General features: G+C 38.6%; 2 protein-coding genes across 3 annotated transcripts in view; one reads left to right on the plus strand and one right to left on the minus strand.

Moving 5' to 3' along the window:
• Window positions 1-19671, minus strand: part of FAM240B (family with sequence similarity 240 member B) — a 71952-nt gene that overhangs the window by 10648 nt on the left and 41633 nt on the right. The window contains exon 2 of the mRNA XM_028122233.2: window positions 711-856. Within this exon, the coding sequence (XP_027978034.2) occupies window positions 711-856 (146 nt within the window). The remainder of the gene's footprint in view (window positions 1-710; window positions 857-19671) is intronic.
• On the plus strand, window positions 2668-2934 carry LOC114223320 (ATP synthase F(0) complex subunit f, mitochondrial-like). Of its 2 annotated transcripts, XM_028122217.1 has the most exons (2): window positions 2671-2791; window positions 2906-2934. In XM_028122217.1, the coding sequence occupies exons 1-2, from the start codon at window positions 2671-2673 to the stop codon at window positions 2932-2934; spliced, it is 150 nt and encodes a 49-aa protein (XP_027978018.1). The 2 variants fall into 2 exon arrangements, with proteins under 2 accessions (XP_027978017.1, XP_027978018.1); XM_028122216.2 differs by having other exon boundaries at window positions 2668-2934.

Here is a 19671-nt window from a genome sequence, read left to right on the forward strand (position 1 = left end):
CCCCCCCCTAAAGAATTATCTGGCCCTAAATGTCAATAATGTTAGGCTGAAAACCCCTGGTATAGGTGGTGGTAAGACTGCATGAGTAGATGAATTAATCATGTATTGAATTTGCTATACTTATGATGTTTTGACATCTTAAGAAGCTTGCCGGTCATGGAAAGGACTAGCATTTTCTTAGAGATATTAAAAGGCTTGCTGTGAGCATATCAACCAATTCTGAGTCTGGGACCCCAACCACCTCTAACTCCCACACATGAAGCCATATTTCCCCTTCCCCAGATCATCCCAGGGCCAGGTACCAGACAACTAGGAACCACATTTATAGCCCAAAGCCCTCCAGGATTATTCAAATTATCGAATACTAAACTGTTTACTCTGCCTTGCATTTTGTTCAGAAGCTCCAATAAAAGTTCTGACTTAGATGTTCACCATGCTTCTGTCTTTTGACACCTGGGCAAGACCTGGTCATTCCTCTGTGGCCCTGCATGGTATGTGGTGACCCTTTCTCTGAGACCTGTGAATATAATAAACTTCTTCCAGGTCTTGTGTTCCTTTCTTCTCATGGTGTCACTGACTTTACCATACCATATTGAATATCTGCATTCTTAGAACAGTGATAATGACAATAATTCTGTCTCTCATCTTCACATCTGGTGTATTTCTACAGAAATTTAACTTAAAAAATAGTAGAGAAATAATCCATATACTTTCTCAGGGCGCTCTTTCCCTGACGATCTTCCTCCAGTTCCCTGTAACAAGTCTGTTTGCTAATTTCATTTTCCCAGAAGCTTTTGAGCTCATGACAAGTTTCACAGCAGAAGACTTCCCGACGGATATATTGATTGTTCATCCCCTGAAAGACAAAAATAAAAAATAAAAAAATCCCAGTTCTTCAAATAAAGCCACTCTAATTTTGGAGTGATGAAAGGTGAGTTAGAATCTAGCCCCTGCCATTTACACTTTCTGTGACTGTAGACAAATTGCACAGTCACCATGATTTTGTTTCCTCAACTGCAAATGGGAATAATAATGGTTCTGTCAGAAAATATAGTAAAAAAATTGAAATGAACAAAAATAAAAAGGATGTCTAATAACCCTTATAGATTATCTGATTCTACAGGGGGCCTGCCCCTTTTATTGTATTTGAGCTACTTTACAACTCTGAAATTATGGAAAAAATATAGCAATGCAAATGATTCTTGAACATAGAGATTCAAATAAATTTTGTTTAGGGGAATGCAACTGATAGCCATGTGGATACCAAGCAATTTTAATCTACTTTTAAATTCACTTTAGTATTTGTGATAGCCTACATATGTGTTTTTTTATTCTTTTTGAATTAATTGTAATAGCTTACTAGTTTTCTCATTAATAAATTAAATAAAATATTTGACTCATGTTCATTTTATATTTGTATGATAGTTAAGATTTTAGCTTAAAGAAATGATCCTTAACAGTTACTTCACTGTTGTGTGTGTATGTATACAAAATGAAATATATGTGCAGAAGCTCTAAACACAATATATGGCAAATAGGTAACCAACAGATGTTACGCTCTTTCATCTTTCCTCACAGAATAACAATAACCTCTACCATTTATTGAACACATAATATGTGACAGGCCTTGTATATACACTTGCATTTGATCCTTCCTACAACTCTGGGAGCTGGGTGATTCTACATTCATTGTTCAGATGAGGAAACTGAGAAATAGAATTTGCCTGTATCCTTATAACTGAACATGGAATGGTGGGAATTTGAACCTAGGTCTGTCCATTTTCAAAGTGGATACTCTTGGCTCTGAGATTCTCATCACAAGAAATGATCACCATATCTGGAAATGGCCATGTCCAGAGCAAGCTTGTGTGGCATGTGTGTGTGTCCCATGAAAGTGCACATGTTTAATACTCAAAAATGTTCACTTCTTATGTGAACATTGCCCATTTTCTAGATCCTAGTGGCTGTGGCAGGCAATGGATGCAAAGGACAGCAAAAAAGATCCTTTTCTGACTGCTGGTGAGCACCTGCTCAGAGAAGAGTTTGGCCCTGACTGGAGATTAGAAAGGACCTGGACCTTACTGTTTTGCTATTGTTTTTGAAACATATAATAGGTTCTTAGTTATTCTTCATTAAATTAAATTAAATGACCCCTGTCAAGTTAATTTTTTTCTAAAAAGAGCTGGCCTGGAATTGCCAATAGCCTGTCTGAAATATCCCAGATGCTGAGGGAAGGTCTGGAGGGTGACTTTTGCACTTTCTGAGTTGGGGACGTGCTCCAGCCTTTTGGCCTTCTGCAGTCTCAGGAGGCTGGTGTTGTGCCCTAGAGAGCCTCTCCAGGTTTTCTCTAAGCTGAGTTCTGAAGCTCCAACCCGGAGATAGCACATGCTTCATCTTTTAAGAGCATATTTCCCACTTATTTTATTCCTCAGGCTAATGGATTCAGTGCACAGAATTCTAATAAATTCTCAGTCACTCAATATTAAAAGAGTGGTTAAAAATATATACCAGCATTCATAGAACTAGAGTGTAGGTGTGTGTTCCTCTATAGCAATTAGGTTTCTTATGGATTCAGTTCAAGCTGCAGAGGTGTCTTAAGTTTTCTCATTTTCCTCATGTGACTCTAACCGTATAAATGTTAGATAAGAAAATAGTGCTTGCGACTCCAAGATGGCATCAGTCGTACCAGTGAAGGAGAAGAAGCTCATGGATGTGAAACTAGGAGAGCCGTCCAGCTGGATACTGATGCAGGATTTCACCCCTAAGGGCATTGCTGGAGCATTTCAAAGAGGTTACTACTGGTATTACAAGTATGTCAATGTGAAGAAAGGGGGCGTTGCTGGGATTTCTATGGTGCTGGTAGTTTATGTGCTTTTCAACTACTGTGGATGCTACAAGGAACTCAAACATGAGCGGCTACGCAAGTACCACTGAAGAGGGCCCAGTGTGGAGGCACATTTGGCATTCCTGATCATGACCTTTGCCTGGCACCCTTGAATCCTTTCATATTCTAATTCAAAATTAACATGCAATAAAAGATGACTGGTAAAAAAAAAGAAAAGAGTGCTTGCTTAGAACAGGAAAACTTGCAAACTTGAAACTTAAGTAGACCAAAAGTAATGCGTGACTTATTCACACATTCCTTTATTATAAAATGCTCCTAAACATTTTAAGTTCATATTAGATATTCAGTATTCAGAGAAAGGACAGTTTGGCTAAATAGGTACTCACTGGAATTTTTTTCTTGAAATTTAGAATTAACATTTGTTTATAAATAATTTTTTATTAAAAAAAAAAGCCTATGCAGACACAAAGATTACTCACATCATTGTGTCATGTCACATTCACCTCATTTGGGGTGAAGATATGGAAGGAAGATTTATTCTAGTGGACACTATGTTGCATAATTATGAGCTAGGTTAAGAGAAACAGATGAAAACAGTGTGGTGTCCATACACTAAAGGAATAAATTAAATCAGGGTGAGCCCAAAGGAAATCAGGCAGCAGGCCCTGAAGAATCTGATATATGCTGGTTCTTCTTCCTATTCCTTTGGGTTAGGAAGCACTTTTGGGGCTGTGACCTTTGGAAGGACTTCAGGAAGAGTCATGAATTTAGATACTCTCAGTGACCAGGCGGGTGTCATATAGGAGTGAAGCTACGGGACTGGAGTGATAGAGTGTGGTGGGCCCTGGGTTATCTGTAGAGACACCTCATTCAAGAAGGAGTTGAAAACTGTGCTGGCCAAAGGAAAGATGACTTTTGGATGGATGAAGTCTGAGGGCTCCCTCATTGCCCTTCTTAAGGGATGCATTCTCTATCTGCAGCTTTGGCCCTATGTTGTTGTTTTTCTTCTTTAGCTTTTCTCAAAACCTCTTCATTGTGCTTTCCCTGCAGGGCATCCTGAACTATTTCACTTTCTCTTTGTCTGCTTCCTTCTACTGAGTTTCTTTGTGTAGCCCCTTCCCTGCCTCTGTACCTGAGCATGGGATACCACCCTTGTTGGTTAGTCTCTCTGTTGCTATTATCTCTGAAGCAACTATATTGGAACACTTCACCAAGTCTCACCTCACCCACCAGGGGATGTGTGGAGACAGCTGTCCCACCTCTGCCAAACACAACTGCAGTCCCACCTCACTCACCAGGCCTGGAGGCTATGCCTTGACAGACAGGATGGCCAGGGAACTAAGAATGAAGACGGAGGACTGTTGTCACTATTGTGACTTTGGGCAATAAGCCCTTTATGTGTTCTGACCCCCCAGTTTTATTATGCATGAAGTGGAGATGAAATGTGGTAATATAGATGAAAGTTCCAAATACACTGCCATTCATTCCCTAAATGTTCATCTACCAACCCAGTACATGCTTGCCCTTGGGGAACTCACAATCTCTTGTCCCATCCCTGGTGAGAGATCAGAAGTGTTAACTGAATTTGAACCACCACCCAAATAAGTTCTTGTCTTTAGTTTATGCATGATATGAAATACGAAGTCCTTATTGACTCAGCATGTATTTAAGGTTTATTTATTTCTGTTGCTGGGCTGTCAGAATTAGACAGCCTTAGATCTTAGGGATAAGATGCTTCCCTTCTTGTCCAAGGTCCACTGTTGGACTGCATACAAAGAAGCCTTTAGCAAAAGCTCTCAGTGATGAGTTTCACTCTTACATTATTTAGGATGTTATATTTGGGGATCTTTGTGGTCAGATCCTATAATAACACTGAGTGATGCACAACATGTTTAAGAATATCAAAATAAGGCAGGGAACAAAAAATAAAAAGAGTCCAGTTTTCCCTGGGGGTATTGATGGGAAACCTAAGCACTGACAGTTACTCTCTCTGCACCTGCAGCTGGCTAGGCAGAGAAAACCACTAACTATATGCTCTATGTATATGGTGCTGCCCCAATAGATGCTCCAATGAGAGTGAAAAGGCATTACTTTCCCAAGTTGTTCTGAGTGGGATCAGGAAGAAGGGAAAGCTGCTGTGATCTCCTGTGGGACAGATCAGTGGTGCTTTATAGTCACAAAATAGAAATACCAAGGAATGTGCAGACACATAAACCCACCAGGTACCTGAAATCTCCTGAGTCACATTTAAAGATTTTGAGATTAAGTTCCTATTTTTTACTGAGGAACTTTTCAAACTCAAGTGTCTTCATTCTGTTCTTATGCAAGTGAATTTTTTATAAACCCAAGTTTAGATCTTTACATTCATTCTTTCTACATTTCAGTTTGCTGCTTTCTTCTCATGGTACATGCAGATTGGAGAGGAATAGACTTCTTAAGTGAGTGAGTGTGCTTCTGATTATTTTTGGTTCCCTCTAATCCTGAGATTCTCTAAGAATATAGGATTAATTTATTTTTCTTGATATACAGATAGCTGTGTTGTCCTTCACCCCCAATGGCTCAAAATAGCTCTAGTGGCCAGAAGTTCACATAAATGAATTATCTTGGTTATTTTCATAATCAACACTTAGGAATTAGTATCTGCTTCCCCTCCTTTAAAAATATATATCAGAATCACTGTTCTTATCTTTTTTGTATCCCTAATTTGGATTAAAAAAACATGAGTACAGATAATTATTTCTCTTCTTTAAGATAGACAATAGGGTATTGGCAACGGATACTCAGCCCTGGTGGGACAACAAAGAGTAGAAGTGAGTTTAGGATGGAGCAGGCCTCCCCCCACCAACGGGCCAGTAAACTTGCTGCCACACATTCACCTACTGGCTGGTGGGCTGCTACTCTATGATCCGTGGCTTAGTTTTATACCCTTTATTGAGTACTTACTGAATACCCTTCATTCTTCAAAGTGCTTTACAACTTGCATTTAATTCTTACAAACTTATTCTTAAAAAAAAGATTTTATTTATTTATTTGACAGAGAGAGACACAGCGAGAGAGGGAACACAAGTAGGGGGAGTGGGAGAGGGAGAAGCAGGCTTCCCAAGGAGGAGGGAGCCCAATGCAGGGCTCGATCCCAGGACCCCAGAACCATGACCTGAGCCAAAGGCAGATGCTTAACAACTGAACCACTCAGGTGCCCCTTTACAACCTTATTCTTATCCACATTTGACAGAGGAGGTGCAAAGAGGCAAACCATTGCCCAAAGTCATTGATGCCCGTAAATGGTGATGGAGCTGGGATTGAAAGGTTTGCCTAAAATCAAAGCCTGTGCTTGTCACTGACTCTTCTCCTTTCCAATCTCTTTGTCAGAGGTGCCCACTATTATCAGTTGTATTGTGTGGCATGATAAGGACTAAAACAAACACACACATGGTACACTGATCTCTCCAGCACTTAGTAAACTATAACCTTCTCACCGTTCTGCCAAATGCTGATTCTATCACCTGGAGATTCTGCCTCTACAGCTGCTGGGGGACATGGACATCACCCCATTTCCTTTCAGGTGGTCTTTTTCACCTTTAGTGAAAATATCTTTAGGAATGATGTTTCTAGGTCCAGTTGCTAAGATGACAGCAACTGATTATGGGCCTGAGATGTTTTGATGGGTTTCTCCTCCCATCCCACCTTCAGGCCTCACTGGACAAAGAGTAGAGTGAGTTTTTTCTCCTCTCCTCCTTCACAGATGGAATTTGGAGCATTATGTGAAAGTGGTTCTCCTCAGTGTAGCACCTTTTCAGAAAAAACACTTTATTTTTAACCTGCTTTCCAAAATCCAGTTGGGTTATTTTAATTTAAGTCTTGAGTCTCTCTCTACAGTTTTCCCTCCAATTAATAACCTTCAAAGCCAGCTCAGATTTTGCCTACAATGTGGTACTTGGGTCTTAAGGCACAGGTGAAATAAAAGTCCACCTGGGACAGTATGAGTGTGTTCTTGAGTAGTTGGAGAGTCTAACTAAAAGAAGATGTATATGGAAAATAAATGTTTGCATTGAATGTGTCTGTAATAACTCAGCCCTGTTATTTTCTGTGGGGTTTATCTGAATTAATTGGGATGATACTAAGTCATCATAGAGGGACACCAACAATTATTATGCAAGTAACTAATAATTATATGAGTAAAGAAGGGACTTTGAGTCCATGTGACCTTGGGAAACATAACCTTCCTAAAGCTTAAGTTTCTCATATAAAAAATGGGTTGTTCTAAGAATTAAATGAGATTACTATCCAAGACATTTAACATAATAGCTGGTCCAAGGAAAAACGCTCATCATGATCACCATCATTTATAATCATATTAGCAACCTGCACTGGGTACAGTACCAAATGTTATCTCATTTAATTCTCAACATACTGTGGTAGGTTTTATTATACCCTTATTTGAGGATGAGGAAGTGAATGTGAGAGTTTAAATGACTTTCCCCCAGTCCCAGAGCTAACAAGGGGGAGAGCCAGGACCGTAGCCCAGACCTGCTGATTTCACAGTCCCTCATCTGTTTACTCATCGAGTGCTGACATCACGCATTAGTAACAATGAGCAATGAATCATGCTTTGGAGTTGCTAATGAGATCTTGAAAATTATTTCACTTAATGATACCAATAGCTCTGGGAAGTAGGTGTTACTTCCCCCAGATAACAGACAAGAAGCCAGGCTTAGAAGGTTTAAGTTCTTGTCAAAATCTCAAAACCAGTAAATGCTAGAGCTGAGCTCTAAACCTATGCTGTCTGTTTCCAAAGGTCCTATCATTACTTCCCACAATTTGAACCACCTTTTCCACTCATTTAGGGGAAAGTTTATCTTCTCTAAAAAAAAATAAGAACTAATTAGTGTCTATCACTAGAGAATATAATTACCCCAAGTTGTTCTGCAAGGGCATTTCTTGGACCTACCCAGGTCCAACCTGCACTCTCAATCCTGAGAGTCCCTGTGGGCTTGGTTGGGACCCTTGGTAACTAGATCAGACAGCAGCTTGTAGAGGAGAGGAGGTCTAGGCACCCAGCCAGGAATGAGGACCACTAAGATCAGGAACATCAATCTAGTCAGTTAATCTGTTCAAAAATCAAATTTCAAAATGCTATAAAGGTCAATATTGGATCAATGGACAAGATTGGAATATGGACAATAACAGGATCATATCAGTGTTAAATTTCTTGAAGTTGACACTTGTGCTATGATCATGGAAGAGAATAACTTGTTCTTAGGAAGTACACACTGAATTAGCTAGAGGTGAATCCTCATTATAAGTCAACTAATTCTCAAATGGTTCAGAAAAAATATGTAGATAGATAAAGCAAATAGTAGAGCAAACAGGATGGTTATAGGTGTAACTGAGTTAATGGTATATGGAAATTCTGTGAACTGTTCTTGTAATGTTTTATAACCTTGAAATTATTTCCAAATAGTTTAAAAAATAATAAATTTTCTCTCTTTTCAAGAGAAAAATTGTTATTTACCTTGCTTCTCTCACATTTACCCCCAACCTCTTATTCACATCACCAACTTAGGCAATAATCCTTAGACACAATTTATACTTTAAGGTTTTTTATGTACTGAGCGTTTTGTAATGCCAAAAAGTAAGAAAGTAAAAAATAGATGGGGATCATTGCAAAAAGACAGAGGAGCCAACTTGAAAGAGCTCCCACTCACAAAAAACAAAATACATAACCTGATTATTAGTTACAACCCAAAGAATGAATCCAAACTGATATAAATTATTGAAAAAAATAAATAAGGGAGAAGAGACAACTATTCCTTTCAGAAGAATTCTGATGAATAAATGTAGAAAGATAGAGGGGAATAGAAAATCACCATGAAAACAACACAGCTATAATTGCAATAGGCAGGATCCATTGATGAATAATAAAATTAGTGGATGAAACTTTAAGGACAAACAGGATATTTGCATAGCCTCAAAAATATCCCTCCCCAAATTTACTAACTATTGTGGTTTTAACATATGATCACAGGTAGAGCTGAATTCCCCTCCCTTTGCCTCTGGGATGACTTGGTGACTGAGGTGAAAATAATAACTTTACAGGGGAGAAAAAAGCACCACTCTACCCATGTGATGAAGGTTCATATCACTGGTGATGAACAATGTTGATATTATATGCCCCCCATATAGTTTGACAGCGGGGCACATTGCCTCTGTAGTATACCTCCCCTAACACCAGAAAATTGTCCATTTATGAGAAAACTGTAGATAAATTCAAATTTGAAAACATTTTACGAAATATTCATTAAAAGTGTCAAGGTCACAAAAGTCAAGGAAACTGAAAAATTATCACATATTGGAGACAAAGGAGGCATGATAAATATATGATATATATATATATATATATATACACACACTACATAATGTCATGTAGTATCTTGGATTGGATCCTGGAACAGAAAAAAAAAGGATGCTAGTGGAAAAACTGGATCCAAATAAAATCTGCAGTTAATTCTATTATATGAATGTTAATTTCAGAGTTTTGTTAAGTGTATCTGTCTAAATCCAAAATGACTTCAAAATAAAAAGTTAGAAAATAATCTTTATACAAAAGCATACATCTGACACTATGGACAGTTATGAATTATGGGCTATTCTCTTAGGAATGTTTTCAATGCACACAAAGATATCCTGTCCCTGGAGCCAAGAGTGTCATGGAGCAGACCCCTGCCTATGTCAAGGAAAGAACCCTGGACTAGGAGTTAGGAGACCTCTACATCCCATATGGGCAAGTTACTTGCCCAACAAGTCTCTGTTTTCCTGAGTATAAAATGAAATTATATGTAATTTCACAGGTTAAAGAGTTTTCAACTGAAAATCTACTGTATTGAATATTTAGCACCTGACACAGTAAATGCTTAAAATCCTGGGTTGTCTACTTTATATACATAAGGTTGATTAAGGCCACAGATTCAGAAGCCTGTGTGGTCTAGGTGTGTTTATTTATTATTATCATTAATTAGTGGTCTGGGTGTGTTTAGAAGGCTCTGTGGCAAATTCTAGAACATATGGTCCATTTGAAGGAGACACAGCCAGTCAGCTCCAACTGACTGTTGCCAGTGGAGCACTGTTCCAGTGTTACTAGATATTCGTTTTCCAAGAGAAGCTGGAAATCCTGATTTTTAAAAACGTATATAATCTCCTTATTTTAAAATGTTAATAATTAATTTAAGATGTTTTAAAGTATTGTATGAAACATCAGAAGGTGTTTGTTGGTGGATTTGGTCTTTTGGTCACCAGTCTTTGAACCCTATAGGTACTAGTGGGGAAAACCTGAGTTCTTCACGAGCCATGTAGCTATGCCTTACATTCCAGGACAAACATACACTGGGCACATGCAGAGTTAAAATAAAACATTGCAAAACAAAAGCAAACAGAATTGAGCCTCCTCCACTTCCCGGGTCCCTGCTAACCACTACAGGTTTATATTGGTTACCTCCTGGTGGTTCCATTTGATCTCCACCTAATTGGGGCTGGGAGGGAACCGAGAGGCCATTAAGACCATCCTGCCATGCACAGAGAAGCACCCAGGTCGCATCTTCCCAACTCCTTTGGAGCATGAAGAGCTTCCACACCTGGCTGAGATAGGAGTAGGAGTCAGGTTTCCATACTCTTGTCTCATTAACTGGACTCCACTTTGGAGCAAGGACGCTGCTTGATTTGGTGCCCTTCACACAGTGCATTTTGGACTTGCTTGTCCAATAGACAAAACACCTATGATTCTCTTGTGCTGACCCCATTCCTCTGGTCAATTAAAAATCTCCAAAGAGGGGCACCTGGGTGACTCAGTCAGTTAAGTGTCCTTTGGCTCAGGTCCTGATCCCCGGGTCCTGGGATTGAGCCCCCTGTCAGGCTCCTCACTGAGCAGGAAGTCTGCTTCTCCCTCTGCCCCTTCCCCTCCTTGTGCATGCACTCATGCACATGCTCTCTGTCTCCCTCTCTCTCTTAAATAAATAAATAAATAAATTTATTTAAAAAAATCTCCAAAGAATTTTGAGCTAAAAATGGTAACTTCTTTAGCAAATTTTATATTCCATTCCTATTAAAAACTTTGAAAGGTAAGTTGGCTAAAATACAAAATTTTACTAAAATATTGTTTCTCTCCTCCACACCTTTACCAAAATCCCAGCCCAGTGCCTGACTGTCACTACTAATCACTGTTATGTTTTTTCTGAACAGAAAATAGGCTGTGTATCTTTTTAAAAGAGTAGGCTCTAACCAGATTCCAACTTCCCCAAATCATTGTTTCCAGAAATGATTTTTTTTTCCTTTTAGCAAATGGGATATCTGGAACAAATCCTCTTTTTTCATCTTTATTGCCCTGTTGAGTGAGAATAAAGTCATGATGGTGTTCTTCCTAATTTCTGTCTCACACAATGTGCTTTCTTTTTTTTTTCAATTTTTATTGTTATGTTAATCACCATATATTACATCATTTGTTTTGGTGTACTGTTCCATGATTCATTGTTTGTTCATAACACCCAGTGTTCCATGCAGAATGTGCCCTCCTTAATACCCATCACCAGGCTAACCCATGCCCCTACCCTCCTCCCCTCTAGAACCCTCAGTTCGTTTTTCAGAGTCCATCATCTCTCATGGTTCGTCTCCCCCTCTGACTTACTCCCCTTCATTCTTCCTCTCCTGCTATCTTCTTCTTTTTCATTTTTCTTAAAATATGTTGCGTTATTTGTTTCAGAAGTACAGATCTGTGATTCAACAGTCTTGCACAATTCACAGCGCTCACCGTAGCACATACCCTCCCCAATGTCTATCACCCAGCCACCCCATCCCTCCCACCCCCAACCACTCCAGTAACACTCAGTTTGTTCCTGAGATTAAGAATTCCTCATATCAGTGAGGTCATATGATACATGTCTTTCTCTGATTGACTTATTTCACTAAGCATAACACCCTCCAGTTCCATCCACGTCATTGCAAATGGCAAGATCTCATTCCTTTTGATGGCTGCATAATACTTCATTGTGTATATATACCACATCTTCTTTATCCATTCATCTGTCGATGGACATCTTGGCTCTTTCCACAGTTTGGCTATTGTGGACATTGCTGCTATAAACATTGGGGTGCACGTACCCCTTCGGGTCCCTACATTTGTATCTTTGGGGTAAATACCCAGTAGTCACACAATGTGCTTTCTAAATAAGCTGGATCACTGTGATCAAGAAAGCATAATTCCTTAGAAACTCAAGAGTTGTGAGAGGCAGCTGTGTTGAAATGCACAAATTCAGCAGGAAGGTTGGACTAGGAGGAAGGAACAGTGAATAGGGCTGACAAGGACAGCAAACAACTGGCACACTTGGTGGTGGTACTGAAGAAAATAAGAAACTTGAGAGGAGAAATATGGAGACTTAGAGGAGCATTCACTTTCCTTTTTCTCCCTGAATATTAAGGACAACCACTTTTTGTTGTGATGGTCCATATATTTGGATAATCATTCATGTCATAATTTATTAAATCTTTCTCAACAGAAAATCTCCCAAATAATTTGGCCAATGGGTTACAAAGTTTTACATTATTAGCAAAGATGGTCTTTTAAAACTGCATTAAAAAATGTAAATATATTATGTACACAGCAGAACACTTTAAAAAAATACTGAAGGATACAAAACTACAAGTCTTTCTCTTCCTTCCCCACTGTGGCTGGGTTTGTTTCCTGAAGATATCTGCTATTAATGATGATATTTCCATTTTTATGAAAGCCTATGTACACACATATATATATGTGTATATAACATTTTCTTTTTTGCAAGCGAAACAATACTATATATGTTGTTCTGCATTTTGCTTTTTTCATGTAAGAAAATATTTCCTTACCAGCCCAAATTGTTTTTTATGGTCCCCATTTTTTAGGGATATGTCATCATTTATTTAATCATTCTCGTATTGATGGACATTTAAATTAATTCTTGTCTGGATCTATTAACAAATAATTTCAGCTAATCATATATTTTGCTAATATATATTCAAGTATATCTGGAACATAAAGTCCTAGAAGTATAATTGCATTAAATGTTGAGTGTATAATATTGCCATCTGCAGTTAACACGCGTATTGGAATGTTTATGGACTTAGAGACCCTCTGCTAAAGAAGTACTTCCAGTCTCCACTAGGGCAAAAAAGACCAATGTATTCAGCTCTTAGCGAAAAGGCACAAGCACAGCCTCTGGTCTTGTACTCAGGAGAACATACTTGAATGTGCCACCTCAAGATAGACCATGGAAAGTAGTTGGCACTTATTTGCAATGATATGGATGGAACTAGAGGGTATTATGCTAAATGAAATAAGTCAATCAGAGAAAGACAATTATCATATAATCTCACTGATATGTGGAATTTAAGAAACAAAACAGAGGATCATAGGGGAAGAGAGGAAAAAAAATAAAACAAGACGAAACCATAGAGGGAGACAAACCATAAAAGACTCTTAATCATAGGAAACTAACTGAGGGTTGCTGCAGGGGAGACAGTGGAGGGATGGGGTAATTGGGTGATGGACATTAAGGAGGGCATGTGATGTAAAAAGCACTGGGTGTTATATAAGACTGATGAATCACTGAACTCTACCTCTGAAACTAATAATACACTATATGTTAATTAATTGAATTTAAATAAAAATGTTAAAAAAAGAAAGTAGTTGGCACTTAAATTTGTTGAATTAATGGATAAACAGATCATGGTATGCTGATTTACAGTCAGTATGTCCTTTAATTAAATTATGAGCACTGGGTGTTGTATGAAAACAATAAATCGTGAATCACTGCATCGAAACCTGGTGATGTATGGTGACTAACACAACATAATAAAATAAAATTTAAAAAATAAATTATGTTTCACATGTAAAAAGAACTCATCATTTAAACAAATAAATATAAACTTTAACCAATTTTATTGCGTGCTTTCCTATTAGCATAGGAAAGATACATAGTTTGAGATAAGTAAAAAGAAATTCTCAAAGTTTTAACAGTGGATGTTCTGAAAGGGCCAGTTATAATTTCTATTTCTCCTAATTTATTTGGATGATATTTGCAAAGTTTATAGCTATTTCAACCATATTATTTTAACATATAGTTATTTCTTATATATATATATTCAAATGTTTTTTTTTAATTTTATGAGTGTCATTTCCTGTTTAATATGTTTCTTTTTTAGATTTTGACAAAGATTGGCACTGTCCTACAATCTCATTGTGGCAGCCTTTTATATATGGAATGGAAGAAATTACAGAAATCCCTGAGCCTTTCAAGGTCATTTGAGACTAATTAATAGCAGAATCAGACAGTATCTTTTCAGGGACATTGCAGCCTCACTTGTGGTGAGAGACATCTCTAAATAAATTCCACTTCATTCTCCTCATCTGTGAATTGAGGTTCACTGAGGTTCCCTCCAGTTCTAATAGGGAAATCCATCAGCATCAAATTCAAGGGAATAATCTGTGTTTTCAACATTACAGGGGCTTTGTATTTTAGTTTCTTCACCCCAAATGAGACTATCTGGCTGCCTTGCACACAAGGAATGGGTAAATATCAATAATTAGGCCTTTAGCAAAAGGGGGCTATTCTCTGATAAATGAACAGCTCTATTTTTCTGCATCCCCCATAGCAAAAGTTTTTTTTTTAACTAGAGTTTATATCTATTGAGAGGATTAGTTTTATTTGTAGTAACTCATTTCCAACTTGAAAAGTCATAATTCCAACAGCAATTCTTAAATTTGCTTTGCAGATTAACTTACACTTTAAGAGTAACTCCATTTTAATAAAAATTACTTTAATCAAATAACATTTATTAAGCCTTGACTTTGTGTGAAGCTCATGTACTTATGTCTGTATAACAAAGGACTACATAAAGGCCAATCATAGAAATTAAAACAAAAGAAAATGCTACAGTTTAATTTTTTAAGTCCCAGTTTGCTCAGTCAAGTAACAACCCCAAATTAAAGATTAATCCTCCTGACAGTAGTTTGGGGAGCTATAGTGAATGTTTCCTTGGGACTAAGTTATCCATCAATCAATATGAGATATATTCTGTATTTTATTTAATCTTAAGAGAGACTTGATCAGTGAGATCAACACTAATTCCTGTTTTTTTTTTATACTCTTTAACTTGAAATCCATGCATTGTTGACATGCAGAAGTCAGAGATGGAAAGCCTCTATCTAAATCTATTCTCAAACCCATGCAAAGTGGGGAGAAAATGAGCCCAAGTGTCCAACACAGGACAAAAATATAAGGAGTGTATCTCAATTCCAGGCTCCAAATGTGAGCTGTTCCCACATCTGACAACACAAGTTCAACACACTGTACCTTAAAGATGAATTTGCAGGTGAGCTGATATCCTGCTGTGGTGCAAAGGAGGTCAAGTTTCACAGCTCTGCTCTTGACTCCTCAGCTCTGATTTGTGAAGGCCACAGGCAATGTCCTACAATCTCATTGTTGCAGCCTTTTATATATGGAGTGGAGGAATTACAGAAATCCCTGAACCTTTCAAGGTCATTTGAGCCTAATTAGTAGCAGAATCAGACATCTTTTCAGGGACATTGCAGCCTTCACTTGTGGTGAAAGACAGTTCTAAATAAATTCCATCTCTTGTTATGCAACCAGCTCCAAGGCAGGTGAGCTTCTGTTTTGGCTAGTCCCATGAGTGCTATGACTTCGCCTGAACCAAGAGTGATGATTTAGAACATGTATTGGATTATCCATGTGCCTGTTCTTCTGAGACTTGTGAAAAGCCATCCTCTGACCCTTAGTGTGCAAAGGGGACTGGAATGGTCAGAAAAGTCCCTCTTGGGTGTAATATTACAGGAAGACTTAGAGAGGCATCTTGTACTTTGGAGCCATTAATCCTTGAATGGAATCTGGTGATGACATATCACGGTCTGCTTAGTTCTCTAACCAGTTGGAGCAGGAATTGACCCCTGGTGAGTGTTTTCCAATAAAATGCATCCAAGTGAGATCGACTTCTCATTTTAGAGTGGCTCTTATCCTGCTATGGAGGAGCACATTTTGTCCTTAGAAAACATTTAGAATACTCACTCATCTGATAACAAAAATAACTCTGGTTTTCATCAAATCCTTCTACCAGGCTATGCATTGCATACCTATTACTTGGTTCAGTGGGTTGGAAATTTATAATTTACATGACACGTGACAACCTTGACTAATATTGGTATTCAAATTTTATCTTGCTGAGGTGGCAATATTTAATGTTGAGTCTATGAGAGTGCTTTAATAAGCCAGTTTACTTTCAACTGGATGCCTACTTTAATAGCAGAACCAACTTTTACAGATGAGATTTTTTTTTTCATTAGGAGAGAGAAGGGTTAATTCTGAAACGATTTTACAAGATACCACCTACACAAAAGCAATCTTATAAGAGAGAAAAACTCAATACAAAATATTTCCAAGGAGCACATTGAAATCACAGGCATAAAGTTTATATATACCATTTAAGAAAGTACAGTGAAATTGAATAACTAGCAGATGACAGATTATAGATGACAGTCTTTCTTTTCCTTCTTTCCTTCCTTCCTTCCTTCCCTCCTTCCTCTCATTCTCTCTCTCTTTCTCTCCCATCTCCCCACTCCCTCTCTTCTCTCCCTTCCTTCTCTTTATCACTAATATTCCTAAAGCCATGACAATCATTTTGTTTATATGAGATTCCTCGGTCTTTATTTAAGCCATTAGCAAGATTTCAAGAGAAAGGTTATCAAAATAATTTTACATGGTATTATTTCACCTGGTTTATGGCAATTCTGTAAATTCCTAATCCACTAACATGGAATTTTGTACAATGAATAATTTGTTTTATTTCAAAGAATGAGATTTATGTTCTTCCTAGTTCAATTGACACTTTAACCTGTAAGTATCTGAATGTCCAGATTTTGATCTTGCTTTTATGTTTTATTAGATTGAGAGAAGAGGGGCACAGAGAGGTTAGGTCATACAACTAGGAAGTGGCAGAATTGGAATCTGAACCCAGGCTGTTCAACCCTGAAGTTCTTACTCAAATGAGATGTTCACTTACAAGGAAGCATGTCTCTGCCCCAAGCCCCGAGTGCTTCCACTATTCATTCCCCTACATAAAAAAGGGGGAAGAAAGAAGAAGAAGACATGACAGAGCATGTGCTCAGGTCAGAGCCCCTGCAGGACCCCTCTTCCTGGAAGGTGCATCAGGGCTTGGAAGAAATATCTGTGGCCAAGCCAGGGTCCATATAGGGGCAGGAACAAAGTAGGGGGACCCAGTTAGGCAAAGCTTCTTCAAATACCCACCTGGGAGCATTTTAAGAATTAATGAAGGATGTCCCAGCACAGCTTCCGGCACAGACATCCACTCAAGGATTATTGTTATGATTACTATTATTAATTCTGTCAGGGACCTGACAGATTAGATGCAAGGGAAGCGGAAAAGAAAAAGTACAGAAGGAGAAATTTCTGTAGAAGAGAATCACACCCATATTTACTTAAAAAAAATCTGCCACCAACTGGGCCAAAGGGGGCCTGCCAGTGAGAGGGGACTGCTGAAACTAGAACCCTAATTCTCTTCTCTTGAGCATATATCTCTGGGAAGTTTTAGTTCCAACTTAGAAGATTCCCTGATGAACCCTTGAATGACTCCCTCTGGGACTAGCTGTGTTGGAGAGTGATTATCCAAGAATCAAATGCAGATGAGAGGTGAGGAGACACCTGTTATTCATTAACAAGTGGAGACTTAGAAATCTCTCATCTGATGTTTTATTTCAAACTGCCTGGTTTAAAAACTTGCATTGCAAGGCACTGATGTCTTAATCTGACCATGGCCTGGACCTGTGTTTTAGTTAACTAGCACTTGATCTTCCCCAGCCCTTTGTTCCCATCACCATGTATCTAGTCTGAGTTCCAATCCTTTTGTTTATGTGATAACCAGTTCCAGTTTAGCTGTCAGGTATGTGGGTTAAAATTTGTACCTGGGACTTGTTTTTATCAGGTATGGTAAGGCACACAGACATGGAAATGACTGTCATGAAGGAAGAGGTTGATACAGACCTCTAGAATTAGGAGGCATGGCACATAATGGCACCCAGAACCACATGAGAAAGGACCAGAATCATTCAGGGATGGAGAGGTGCAAGAGGGGAGAGCATGACCTGGAGCCTTTATTTCTGTTTTTTTAGTGAAGAAACAGGTGAGGTAAGGTAGGTATTCTGAGTAAATTTAGAATTGGCTAGTTTGAATAATTTTGGGAGACTAAGGGTAGTCCCTAGTTGTTGGGTACCTGGCTCTGGGGTGATTTAGGGCAGGGGAAATATTGGCTTAAGATGTAACAGTTTTTTAGAGGAGCTAGTTGGGGATATGGACTCTGTATTGTTTGATTTCATCAAAGGTGCACTTGAAGGGAGTAATTTGCTACCTCTAGAAATTTGCTAGCCCTGGGAAGCGCAGCCTCCCCAGGATCAAAGCCCCAAAGTTCAGAGCATCACGAATACAAAAATACAAAAATATAGTTAATGCAGTATGGATAACAGCGAGTAGACCCTCCTGGATAACATCGTCATATTCTCTGTTGCTTCCAACGTCATGCTAGCTGAGATCAAAGCATGGGGTGTTGGCCCTGCACCCACACTGACTGTGGCCTAGACACAGCTGCTCACAGTTAATAGTCCCAGAAACCTGGCCACTTCTAGATAAATGGTTACTTGGGCAGAGTTTAACTCTGGGACTCTCTTGTCTTCTCATAAGGGCCCTACCCCTTATTTCCTATTCGTCCAGGCTTCTCTTGATAGTTGTATCTTTCCAACCTGAGACCCCCTGAGGCCTCTTTCATTCTTAGCCACTAAACCCTGTTAAGGGTGTCAGCAAAAGGCAGCTGGGGAGGCAGAGAAGTCTAGGGACTCTTGTTAAGTCCCAGCTTTTGTCTGGGCTTGTGACCTTGGGAAACGTTCATATGTGTACATCTGTATATTGTTCTTTTCTAAAGAGAAGTTCTTAGCTTTCTTCAAATTCTCAAAGGGCATCATGATTTTATGTCAACTAATCTTCAACAAAGCAGGAAAGAATATCCAATGGAAAAAAGTCTCTTCAATAAATGGTGCTTGGAAAACTGGACAGCCACATTCAGAAGAATGAAACTGGACCATTCTCTTACACCATACACAAAGATAAACTCAAAATGGATGAAAGACCTAAGTGTGAGACAGGAATCCATCAAAATCCTAGAGGAGAACATAGGCAGTAGCCTCTTTGACATTTGCCACAGCAATTTCTTTCAAGACACATCTCTAAAGGGAAGGGAAACAAAAGCAAAAATGAATTTTTGGGACTTCATCAAGATAAAAAGCTTCTGCACAGAAAAGGAAACAGTCAACAAAACTAAGAGGCAACCCACGGAATGGAAGAAGGTATTTGCAAATGACTTACAGATAAAGGGCTGGTATCCAAGATCTATAAAGAACTTCTCAAACTCAACACCCAAAAAACAAATAATCAAGTCAAAAAATGGGCAGAAGACATGAACAGACACTTCTCCAAAGAAGACATACAAATGGCCAACAGACACCTGAAAAAATGCTCCACATCACTTGGCATCGGGGAAATACAAATCAAAACCACAATGAGATACCACCTTACACCAGTGAGAATGGCTAAAATTAACAAGACAGGGAACAACAAATGTTGGCAAGAATGTGGAGAAATGGGAACCCTCTTACACTGTTGGTGGGAATGCAAGCTGGTACAGCCACTCTGGAAAACAGTATGGAAGTTCCTCAAGAAGTTAAAAAT

The sequence above is a fragment of the Eumetopias jubatus genome, unplaced genomic scaffold (genome assembly GCF_037043125.1).
Source record: "Eumetopias jubatus isolate StellerSeaLion01/CBP00866 unplaced genomic scaffold, mEumJub1_p1.0 scaffold_15, whole genome shotgun sequence".
Classification (NCBI taxonomy): Eukaryota; Metazoa; Chordata; class Mammalia; order Carnivora; family Otariidae; genus Eumetopias; species Eumetopias jubatus.